Genomic DNA, 13,024 nt, shown 5'->3' with positions numbered 1-13,024 from the left:
ACCTGGGTGGCTCAGTAGGTTGGGCGTCTGACTTTGGCTCGTGGGTTTGAGCCCTGTGTCAGGCTCTGCATTGACAGCTAGGAGCCTGGAGCTAGCTTCACATCCTCTGTCTCTCTCTCTCTCTCTACTCCTCCCCTATTTGTGCTCTCTCTCTCTACGGTCATAAGCTAAATTGTCAATTCTACCCTTTTTAGTGGCAGTTGATCTTAAGGGCCAAAGTGTTTTAGGGTACACTCAAAGTTACACTGTTAGGCAAACTGCAATCTAGAAAATATAGTAGGAAAAAAGGAGGCCAAACATCCAGCAGAATCAATAGAATATTGAAATATGTCAGCTAATGGCTTGAGTAACCACGAGCCCTCCTCTGATGCAGTTGCCATTTTATTTGAAGCAATTTCCACATTGTGAAGGGGACTAAAATCTTCTTTGGCTGGATCTGGTACTTATTTTTGTGATTAGTTATTCCAAGGGGTTTAACATGAAATCTTTCAAACTATGCTGCTAACCATTTTTTTTTTTTTTCTGAGATGTCAGAGATGTTTACGTGAATGTAAACCATGTATTTATGTGCACAAATTGGTGGTGCCTCCTGTTTCCTAACCTACAGCCAAACCACTCATCAGGCATCAATGGAGCATGAGCTTGTGGTTTTGTTGACTTTCTTGTCCTAGACGTAATTACTTCGATAGTCAGGAATATTGTCAGCCTTCCTAGAAACCTCATCCGTCTTTCTTCCAGCATGTTTTACTAAACAACTTCACTGTACAATTGTTACTTCTTCTCCTAACTGATCAATAAAGGGTAATGCTTTTCCTTCTCTACCCCACAATATTCTTCGCTGTGCCAAATTTACCAGAAAGGGGGACTTGTTGCAGAAAATATGATCTCCCCAGGCGACTTAATAATCATGTAAGAATAGTGACTTCAGACAATGGTTATCTTTTACTGGGTACATATCTGTGCTTGTTAATCTCTGCAACAGTAGATTATGTATTATCATTCCTCTTTTGTACATTAAAAAAAAAGCTAGGGTAAAGATAGCCTATGAGTACTTGCCTAAGTTCACTTGGCTATTAAGTACAGTATAGATTTCAAAACCAGCTCTGGCTCTCATATGACTGCTTCCAAAACCTCACAACAGTGCTCAGCCGTTTAACAGAAAATGTGTTTGCCGTTGTAAGTTTGCTATACTGGAATATTTCTCTTTTGCCAAAAGATATCTATCTTATTATGCCCCAACAGGTTTTCTTGTGGGAATTGAGAATACTTATCAACATAAAGAGTTTAACCAGCAAATTATGACTAGTTATCCTTTCTCTGGAAGCTTGGGAGAAATAAAAACAACGAAATTCAACATAAAGGTTCAGTATATTCGGATCATGTCTGTTCCAGGCATCATGTACTGGCATTAGCTGTCCCTGCAGGGCGAGAGGCACAGAGAGACAGAGTGATACGTGTGATCCACTTTATGCCAAGTGCTTTCGTAGCTGAGATTGCCTCCATTGCCCACGAGGCAGGTCTTGTCAGTTTCATCGTGTGGTTGGGACCCTGAGAACTGGGAGGAAACTGGAGTAAAGTTACTGTCTGTAAGTGGTGGCCTGAATTGGACCGTGTTTGTCCAACTCCTGGGTCTGGTCCCTTTCTCCCTCACTACAGGGCTGCGTTGGAGAGACTGTGCAAGTCTGTCCTGGTTTCCTGTCGCTCATATTTCCGCCTTTCCCTCCCCTGCACCTACCTGCCCCCGACTTCAAGTAACAAGCTCACAATGATAACAAATATTGGTGGATTCACTCTGGTTATGCTCATCCCTGGGTACTGGGAGACCTACAAATGGCAAAAATTAACAGACGCTGTCTTCCTTCTGAAGTTACCACCATTGGGACAAGGTTACCAATGTTCAAAGGAATACTTACTAGGCTGTCTTACTTCATGGCACGCTAATTAACCTATTTTTATTTATTTATTTTTATTTTTAAAAATGTTTAAAATGTTTATTATTTATTTTTGAGAGAGAGAGAGAGAGAGAGAGAGCGTGAATGAGAAGGGGAGGGGCATAGAGAGGGAGAGAGAGAATCCCAAGCAGGCTTTGCACTCAGTACTCAGTACAGAGCCCGACATGGGGCTCAATCCCAAGACCGTGAGATTATGACCCGAGCCGACACCAAGAGTCGACTGCTTAACCGACTGAGCCACCCAGGCGCCCCAACCTTTTAAAGTTAATTTGGTTTATACATTGCTGACCTTTTTGTCTATGCCAGGCTTTTCCTCTTTTAAGAAATTCTTACACACATAAGGATGCAAAGAAATTGAGGAGGACAACTGTAATTGATCTTTAACCAGATCTGAAAAGCAATTCTTGTTCTTTATGCAGAGGTTCTATGTCCAGGAGGATGATTCCGTCCTTAGTGTCGACATAACTCAGCATTTCCATCAGAAAGTGAGCCAGTACTGACAAATCTGGCTATGCTAATCAGTGCCAAAATCAAAGAGAGCTTAAATGATCAAACTGATGGTTTCCTCTGGACATCCATACATAGGCCTATGCCCTACACATAGATGAAAATACGCAGCTGCATAATAAATCACAATGCTGCCATTTGAATGTTATGCACACTGAACTCTCAGGCCTGATATAATGCCAAGCGTTTAATAAACCAAATATGCATAATAAACAGGTTATGACTTTGATCCCACCAAGAAGCCATAGCATATCTGGTCGTGCACACACTGTGCACATATCATAGCCCCAATCTATTATGTCTTGCTGAATTGTCTTGTAAAGCACATGTTTCCAGAGAGCCCCGAATGTTTATGAAGATGACACCATTAATATTTTTCCAGGTTTTGGTATATCACACATAACAGGCAACAGAGAGGTGTTCAAACGGGTTTCCAACGCAGACTTATAAACATATGACTGTTCTGTTGGTTACAGATGTCAACCTACCTTACTGCCCAAGCAAACGGCATGTGGTACTTCCCCAACTTGCTGCAGAACTGCCTGTTGGATTTCAGTATCTTTTGTGCATACTAAGGGAAAAGTAAATAAAAATATTGTTTAGAACACCTCTTCCCAAACAGTCCAAGGAAAACACTAACAGATACTTGCCCACATTATCTTGTACTGAAACTCGGAAGGTCTGTCTGTCTGCCTTAGTGGGCTGCCGATTCTGTCTTGTAAAGAACCAAATGATCTCCTCTGTGTTCAAACTACTGTATTATGTTTTTCTTTCTTTTCACTCTGGAAGTTTCAAATATAGAAAATACGCTTGTCTCGGAACAGCAACTTTTTCTTCCCTTTTATCAGACTGGAAAGGTCTTACAACATCGAATGGAAAGCGTTTTCAAATTTACACCCACAGACCATCTTATACCCTTATTCGTTATGGCAGAGGTTGGCAAATGTGTTCTGCAGAGGATCACAGTAAGTATATTGGGCTTTGTGGACCACGTGGTCTTTGTCGTGGCTTCTCTGTCTCTGTAGCAGGAAAGTGGCCATTAGGCAATCCGTAAATGATGGAGTGTGACTGTGTAAATAAAACTTTATTGACAGAAACAGGTGGCAGGTGGATCTGGCCTGCACATTGTAGTTTGCCAAACCTCAAATCTCATGAATATGTTAAACACTGCCCTAAATTGTTACACATGCTCAAATTCCATTCTTATGCAGTCTTTCCCCAATACATTTCCCTTGCATGAAAAATACAGACTTTTAATATTTATTTCCTACCAACTAGTAACATTCGATTATTAAAGAAAATATGGCTGGAGAAAAAAGAAAAAATTTTCTGTTGTCCTATCATTTGAAGAACTCCCAGCACATCCTTTCCTCTTTTTTCACTTCAGTGTTAGAATAATTTGACCTAGGGGCGCCTGGGTGGCGCAGTCGGTTAAGCGTCCGACTTCAGCCAGGTCACGATCTCACGGTCCGTGAGTTTGAGCCCCGCGTCAGGCTCTGGGCTGATGGCTCAGAGCCTGGAGCCTGTTTCCGATTCTGTGTCTCCCTCTCTCTCTGTCCCTCCCCCGTTCATGCTCTGTCTCTCTCTGTCCCAAAAATAAATAAAACGTTGAAAAAAAAAAAAAGAATAATTTGACCTACAGTTATCTGTCTTACTCTTTCACTTAGTTCATCATCAGTAATCTGTATTCACTTGCTTTTAGTCAGATTAATCCTCACTTTTCATTATTGTTAACATTTTGATCCTTCGAGTGAAAATTTTATACACATTTAAGTTGATTTCTACTAAGAGATGATCAGAAGTCAGAAGCTGCTTGGTCGAAACACACAAACCAAGAATCTATACTTTAAAATTTGCCCGATGGATATTCATTTCAGTAACCAGCGACTATTTTGAGACTCACATTTACCAAGCTTGATAATTCATTAAGGCAGTGTGATTTTATATCCTGAAAGCAGCCTAAATTATTTATGGAAAAGATTATGTATTACCTTGTTGGAGTCCGGATTTTTAATATAAGGTTCAGCACCACTTGCAATGTTCCCCATCAGTACTTTTTCGATTTTGGCCACCAAAACAATGTCAGAATGTGGATTGCTTACAGAAAATATAGCCTATGTACGAAGAAAACAACTAATAAGCATCTAGGGATGCATACTGAAGACATTCACAAAATTTCTTTTTTTCTTTTTTTTTTTTAAAGGGACAGCTTTTAGGGAATTTTTAGTTGGGAAACCAACTGTATTCTTTCGGTAAGAATGATGAAACGAGCAGTTTCAGGGTTATCACAAGTAAACAAAAGTGCAACCTGCTTTGGAAATTTTAGCCATTCCTCTGGAAATCCCTTGACGTGAGGTTCTTCTGATTGTCTTGGGGAAACAGTGTCAATGTTTCCATTTTCCAAAGCCATGGAAGCCCCTGAGAGCATCTGTCTGACAGCAGTGTGATTTAGATCCACATGAAAATCCGCAGAAATCTTCCTGCAGTCTCTGAGGTCATAAAGTGCCACACTCACAAAAAAAGGCTCAATCTGCAGGAAAAAGAAAGAAGTGATGGTAATGATATAAAATCGTCATACATGCAATTGCCTCTTTAGGACATTATTTAATAAAACAGTAGATAAGATAAATTACTATTTATATATGGTATAATATTGTTCTTTAAAATATACAATATATATTAAGTGGTAAGTGATTAGCAGTTTTGGAGATATATTCTGAGATTATCCCAATGTCCTGATACTCATCAAACCTAACTCACCTAATTCTCCATTGGTAACTCCCACTGGAATCAACTACCACTAAGACGGCTACCAATGGTGATTTTCTAGTTCCATCATTCTTTCTATATTTACTAGTTGGTATTCTGTAATGATGAAACTTTCTATCTCTCCCTCCCTCCCTCCCTCCCTCCCTCCCTCCCTCCCTTCTTTCTTTCTTTCTTTCTTTCTTTCTTTCTTTCTTTCTTTCTTTCTTTCTTTCTTTCTTTCTTTCTTTCTTTCTTTCTTTCTTTCTTTCTTTCTCTTTCTTCATACCTCCAAGTATAGACTCATGGATTACTACTATTTTATTCAATAGATTTCAATCTCTTACTATCATTATTTATATTGATGCTCAAATTGTTTCAGATTTGGCTAGAGGTAGCTCCCGTGACTTTTTGGTAGATTCCATAATTTTGGGGGCACTTCTTCACTCAACAAGATGTTCTAGGCTCATCGGATACTTTCAATGCCCCAGTCATTTCTCCATACAGCTCTAGTACCTTTCTATGAGGGTGACATTTAGAAACCAGGATCTCAGTGCTCATTATGCTCATTGTTACTGGGACGCATACACATATGCACACACACATACACATACACATATCCATACACATAACATTCACATCTACAAGGATTTCTTTAACTCTATCTGTACATGAATATTTTATGAAATATTATGAAAAACTCATGAGTTCATGTTGATACTTCTATTTCAAATTCAAATCAAGAAGGGTTATTTCAAGCCTTTTCCCTATTCATATTTCATATAACTATTTCCTCCAATAGTGAAAAATTGGCTCTTGTTATCATTGGTCTATTTACTTATTTGTTCAATCAATTTACTTACTGTTCAGAGTAACCAGTCTGCCAACCACAGCCACCTTCTCGAATTGTCTCCTTTGTACCACCCTGCACAGTACCCCAGATCCTGACAAAGCCAAACACATTCCATTTCTGTGCCTCCACATAGCTTTCTGCCTCCCATTGTGAGGATTTCTTGGCTGGTTACCCAATTCCAAGCCTCTGAGTAGCTGCCTCTGTACCTCTCACCACCATGCTAAGAAGGAAAGGGAAAATGTGAAATAAAGAGAAAATGGGAAGGTAATGAAAGATGGGAAAGAAAGGGAAAGTTTCTTGGTTGAGTTTTAAAAAAGCAAAAAGTAGGTAAAGCGGTGGTTAGAAGGGGCTTCTAGGTAGATTAAGTGACATGTGCAAAGACATAAACACGGGAAAGAACATAAAGGCATGAAAGAATGCATTTGTGGGAGATGCATTTGAGGAACATTAAGGAGGTACACCCAAAGAACTTAGAAATCCATTGGGTGTTCTCGCTGGTCGGAGAGAGGTGTTCACAGGGGTATGCAAAAAAGAAAATTCCCAGGTTTGGAGATGTAAGAAACTAAGTGGACGGCAATATCATTCACTAATATATAAGATAAGGATACAGAGATGAGTTCTGGATGGTACATAGAGTTGTCTATAGGACATTCCAATCACAGTTGGATATATGAGTTTTGAGCCTGGCCAAAGAAACTGGGCTGGGGATGTGGACCCGGGAGAGTTTTGTATGTGGTTCCTGTTTAAGCCATGAGATAAAGAGAAGAGAATCAGAATGTTATCCTGAACAATATCAGCATGCAAAAGATAGAGGTGGAGTAGGGAAAACAGGCTGTAAGGCGACTGGGGGGTGGAGAGAGATTAAAAAAAAAAAAAAAAAAATATATATATATATATGTTAAATGCTGCCAGAGTATCGTAGAATCTGAAGAAGAACGATTCCAGAAAGATGAAATTTTCAACAGAAAACTGTTAAATGCAACAGTTATTAAATAAAACAGGGACTGAAATAAATAAATACATGTATATGTACATAGTTACATGTATACACATAGAAATAATTATGGCCATGCAAATAGATATAATTACATGTCATTAACTACAGATTTCTCAGAATGGAATATGCTCCCCAAAACATTTTTACTTTTGTTTATGTCACTGAATTTTGAATTGATGCCCCTCATATATCAGTGTTCTGTGGGCAAGCAGGATATACGCAAAACCACATGATATTGAATGTTTAATAGGTGATCTCATGTGCTTTGAAACACAGTAATATGGCTAGCTTATAATGGGGTTATTATTTTATTCCTTAATGCCAGTCATATTTGCCAGCTGCCCTACTGTTAGAAACAGAGCTACACACATATAAAATGAAACTCAATAAAATATTAAAAAAATAAGACAATTAAAAAGTAAAAGTTTCCCATTTTACCAACTGAATTTAATTTAGAAAAACTTTTGGTTTGTGGTAGTGGTGGTCTGCAAGAGTAGAAAATGCAAAAATTACATGAAAGTAACTCAGGCAGGAACTCAAAACACATTGAAGGTCAAAGGAAAAAAAATCCTATTATTTGCCATGAATTGGTGCCTTTTGATTTTCACTTCTGCTTGGTGAATGGAAATAAATTACCTACTTTGATAATCCATCAGAAATTAAAGCTCACGTGGTGATTCATTTATTTCTTCCAATCCACTTTTTCAACTTAAATGTCAAATCTTACTTTTTGAATCATTGGCTTTTCAATAAAGATTCGTTTAATCAATCACTTGGAAGCCTACCAAATTAAGCCACAGGCTTCTTATGTTTAGAATTCTGTATTTTCTTAAATAAAAATCAAGAACATTATAATTTTAAAGTACCTCTGCTGTGAAGCAGGCTTCTTTGTTCACATTTTAGGAATCAATTGCTATTTTCAAAGATATATTTTATACTAGAATACCGTCAACTTGAATTTGGTTCCCAACGGACTGACTAAAAAATTACATGCTGTCAAATATTGTTTCCTCACCATGGAAAAGTTTTCAAAAGAAGCTTTTTAGAAGCTCATTCACTAAATACAGGAGTTGGATCTTTGGCAACTTGAAGAAATATTTCGATTCACTTAAAAAAAAATGCTCTCTGAGCTAAAAACAATGAGTTTAAAAATAGCTACATTAACAAAAGAGTCACTCAATAATATACAAAGATTTTTAAAAACAATGCTGTTACATAAAAAATTGCTGTCAAGTTTAGGTGAGGCTGTTTTCTTAGTTTTTATTTTATTGTTTATAAGCACAATAAAATTGTTTTTTACAAAGTCATTTTCTATTTTTTTTAACACTTGTATCAATTTTAAAGTAAATTAAGTACAATACGGACATCCAAAGCACTCCAAATAAACTTGTCTCTCAAGCTTTACAGATATAAAAGGGCATACTGATGCTGGGTTCTGAACTTGGGCGTGTTCTCGTGCTTGGCAAGACTGGCCCAAATACAAACATTAAGCTTCTGAATATGAGTTTTAGTACAAAGAAAGGAATCCATGTGGAAGGAGTCATATGCCGGGCACTGGAAAGAAAAGCCCATTATCTTCAAGTTTCAGTTTCCAAATTGGATATTTTAATCACACTTAAGGATATGCATGGTCAAAAAAACCACATTTATTTTTATTTCATAAGATGGCTAAATGCCATTATGATTTGGGTTACATTTTCCTGATATTTCCAAGTGGTTTCAAGAAGCAGCTTCTAGGGCTTTTGATTTGTTTTGTTTTCTTTTGTTTTTTAAATTTTAATCCTCAATGAAAGTACATTGATTGTTCCTCCTGACCATTTCACTCCATGGAAATTTCTCGTTCCACAGTCCCAGGTATCCTCCATGTTGGCATATCTACTGGGCTCCTCTCTGGCTTCCTGTTACTCAGCGCCTCAGCACCATGCCACACAGCTGACCTGTTCCCTCTTGGCTTCATAGCCCAATCTTTTTTGGTTTAGCTCTACTTCAATGGCCATTCCTTCTTAGTCTCCTTTGCTCATTTCTCTATTCATTATTTATTTATTTATTTATTTATTTATTTATTTGAGAGAGAGAGAGAGAGAGAGAGAGAGAGAGAGAGAGAGAGAGAGAAAGTGCATGAGTGGGGGAGAGGGGCAGAGAGAGAGAGAGAGAGAGAGAGAGAGAGAGAGAGAGAATCCTGGGGCTTGATCCTATGACCCTGGGATCATGACCTGAGCCCAAATCAAGAGTTGGTCACTCAGCCGACTGAACCACTCAGGAATCCCTCTATTCATCTTTTAAAGGTTTGGTTCCTGGCCCCTTTTCTATTCACACAGAAATTCCTAAATGTGACCCTCTGGGTCACTGTATGGACCAGACTTCCAAGTTTATATCCAGTTCGTGGCCACTCCCTTGAGTTCCAAACTTGTATTTGAATCTACCCAAAGGACATCTCTGTTTGGATATCTAGTGGGCCTGTCAAGCTTAACATGCCCATAATGGAATTTGGGGCCAATATCCCCCCAATCTGCTCTTCATCTAGTCTTGCCCTTTTAATGGCACCACCATGCATAGAAGTATTCAAAGCAAAGGCGAGGGACTCATCCTTGAGATACTCTTTCCCCTTGTCCAATGGATCAGAGAAGCCTGTCTGTCCAATTTACCCAGCATCAGTCATATCCATCCATTTCTCTCCTCCTTCCTTGCCAGTCCTAGTCTATGCCACGCAATGAACTAGGTGGCAGACTCCTATCTACCATCCTTGGTCAACTCTTATTTCCTCCAATTCATTACTTTTTTCTGAAGGGATCTTAAAAACCAAAAACCAAAACAGAAATTGAACCACACCATTTGAAAGTGTTTTGAATCCTTCAACAGCCTCCACTCAGGATAAATGCAAACACTTCACTACAGCCTGTACCTTACATTACCTTCCCTTGGACTGTCCTTCCCACATTATCTTGGTCTGCTCTTCCCTTCGGCACCTACTTCCTGTTCCTAGAACTTGCCAAGACTTAGTTGTCTCAGGGCATTCACACTTGCTCGTTCTCCTGCCCTAGAATATTCTCCCATGACCTGACTTATCCTTCTCACCTGTTAGGTCTGTATTCAAATGTCACCTCCTGAGAGAGGCCTCGTATGACCACTCTACCTAACGTGACCCATCTCCCAGTTCCTCTGCATCACATCTGTCATACTGATTTATTTCAAACAACTGTAAACAATGTACAACTCTCGTGTTAATTTATTTGTCTTTTTAAAAAAAATTTATTGTTTGTTCTTTTCAAAAACAGTCAGCCTTCAAGAGGGCAGGGGGCTTGTTATCTTGTTCCCTGCTGTTTCCTGAGTACCTAGAAAAAGTCTGGCTCCCAGTAGGTGCACAGAGTAAGTACTTGCTGAAAAAGGAATAAACGTGACTTCCAGTACTATCATTTTTACTCACATACCTACTGCCCAATTATAGTTCTAAAATGTGAGAAAGTTTCATTGCGGGGGGGAAGATTCTTGCTGGTGAGTCAGCTCAATTTTACCTTGTCAACAAGATTCTCATGTGCAATACTGAAAACGCCAATACCTTGCATATATAGCATTCGCAAATTTCCAAGCAATTTCCCACCTATTAAAATAACAGTTAATATGTAATGATTGCTTACTGTGCATCAAGCATCATCCAAGTACTTTCCATATATTACTTCATGACTTCTTCACAACAGTCCTTTGAAACAGCTACTGTTATTATTATCCCATTTATAGAAGAGGAGAGGGAAGGTAAGCTTCCTGCCCAGCTTACCTGCCCAGCGTGGCAGAACTCACTGACGGGAAGGTGAGGCATACTGACCCAAGAGAGGCACATTATCACTTGATTCTCCTCATTCAATCTGAGGTTCGTAGCATGTACCATTATCCCTCTGTTACGCCAGGGAAAATGGGCTCAAAGAACCAGTGCCATGCCTGAAGATCCAAGGGCAGCAGGTACGAAAGGGTCCATCCTTTCTTCAAGCCACACACTGTCACAGCTAATAAGTCTCATTGAACTTCAGCATGGAGATGTGCATGGAATTGTGTGGTGCTCGGTCTAGAGAGAAAGCTTAACGCTGTTTTGTCTTCTAAAAAGCAAACATGGCTTATAATATGGATCTAGAAATAAGTTTTCTTCTTTGAGGTGGGAGATGATAATTGAGGGATGATTTACCAAAAATTAAAATGGACTGCACTAAAAACAATGAAAGGGGACATACCAGTACAACAACACTGACTTGGATTGGTGGCAGGATTATGTATACTTTTTCTTTCCTTATAGTTCAGAATTTAATGTTTATGCTCGCGGAATGCCCCCTTCCCACAAATAACTTTACAGTTGGTCTAGGGGTGCCTGGTTTGCTCAGTCGGTTAAGCATCCCACTCTTGATTTTGGCTCACATTCATGATCTCATGGATCATGAGTTTGAGCCCTACGCTGGGCTCTGTGTTGACAGCAGGTAACCTGCTTGGGATTCTCTCTCCCCCCCTCTTTCTGCTTCTTCCCCACTCATGCTCTCTCTCTCTCTGTCTCTCAAAATAAATAAATAAATAAATAAATAAATAAATAAATAAATATTAAAACAATTTTTATACAATTGGTATAGAACTGTCTCCAGACTACTAACAGAGAATTTTCTTTCTTTCTTTTTTTAAATATGAAATTTATTGTCAAATTGGTTTCCATGCAACACCCAGTGCTCATCCCAAAAGGTGTCCTCCTCAATGCCCATCACCCATCCTCCCCTCCCTCCCCCCCCACCATAGGAGAGAACTTTCAAGATAGCCCGCTTAGCAGGAAAAGGAATCTTATTTTGATTTAATGAATGCTGTGGCGGTTCCCAAATATCAGTGAAGCACCTTTTTTTCCCTCCCATTTGCCTATACTATTATTTAATATTTATCCAATATTATTTTACTTGATTCACTATGTAGCCTTGTCTTAGGCAGTGATAGCTGTGAAATCTCAGAGTTGATTTGTTTGTCCACACTATTCTCTAATATACGTTCAAACAAACATATAAATATAAAAATAAAAAAAAATTAGATTTAAAAGCCATCTCAGCCACCACCAAGTAGATATAAACAATGCCTTAGGTAACTCTGAACCACTGTGCGATTGAATGGAAAGGACACTAGAATACAGTCCCTTTGACACTTCTTCAAGGCAAAAGGAACATTTTATGGTAGCATGTCCACTTCAGAACTCATGCATTTTTGTGATGTGGAAAATGCTGTCATTCATACTCCCTGGTGCACTAGCTGGTGTGAACTCAGTGCCTGGGATTATCAGGAATAGAAAAGATTTTGGCCAGGGTGGTGTGATACTGGCTGATCGGCATTGGATGTAACAGGGGAAACTTACATTCGTTATTGGGTCATTCTCATTCTCCGTAACACATCCCTGAAGATTTAAGTTGAGAGCTTTACAAATGATCATGATCCTCTTGGCGGCTTTTTCTTCAAATGGTTTGATCCCAAGGTCGGGTTCGAAAAGGTCCTTTTTCTGAAGTTTCAAGGTCTACAAAAAAGGTGGAAGGTTTTTCTCAACAAATGCCCATCATAAAAAAAAAGAAATCCTGAATTCTAAACCACAATTGTGTGGATTGAGTTCACGCTTGCTCAGAAGGAATTTCGACTTACATCTATATCTGGATCCAGCGAGAACAGATTTAACCTCTCCGTATTTCGAGTTGTTTTGACAGTCTCTTCAGTTTCTGTGAGGTACTGCAGAGAAAACTGTGTTAGCTCTTGGTAACCAACTATCCAAATACTTACAGCCTGGCCCCCTCCACATGGCCAAGAAATTGCCCCTTAGTATCATCACTCTTTTAATATCATCCATTAACACGCGGCAAATCCGATCACAACATGGTTTTGTTTTTTGAGTGTTGCATTTCTTAGTTTAAAATTTAAAATACAGCATTTCCATCTTTTCCATGAAAACAATAACTAATAAGTTATTCAAAT

General features: G+C 38.9%; 1 protein-coding gene across 11 annotated transcripts in view; it reads right to left on the bottom strand.

The window, feature by feature from the left end:
• DOCK10 (dedicator of cytokinesis 10) overlaps window positions 1-13,024 on the bottom strand; it is a 270,916-nt gene that overhangs the window by 88,972 nt on the left and 168,920 nt on the right. For all 11 annotated transcript variants that reach the window (XM_058703033.1, XM_058703042.1, XM_058703060.1 and 8 more), the window contains exons 10-14: window positions 12,698-12,781; window positions 12,420-12,575; window positions 4,768-4,989; window positions 4,451-4,573; window positions 2,948-3,030 (exon numbers count right to left, since the gene is read on the bottom strand). In XM_058703033.1, the coding sequence (XP_058559016.1) occupies window positions 2,948-3,030; window positions 4,451-4,573; window positions 4,768-4,989; window positions 12,420-12,575; window positions 12,698-12,781 (668 nt within the window). The remainder of the gene's footprint in view (window positions 1-2,947; window positions 3,031-4,450; window positions 4,574-4,767; window positions 4,990-12,419; window positions 12,576-12,697; window positions 12,782-13,024) is intronic.

Source organism: Neofelis nebulosa, chromosome 2, assembly GCF_028018385.1.
Source record: "Neofelis nebulosa isolate mNeoNeb1 chromosome 2, mNeoNeb1.pri, whole genome shotgun sequence".
NCBI lineage: Eukaryota > Metazoa > Chordata > Mammalia > Carnivora > Felidae > Neofelis > Neofelis nebulosa.
The sequence above is the reverse complement of the archived record's forward strand: the minus strand, read 5'-3'. Positions and strand labels throughout refer to the sequence as shown.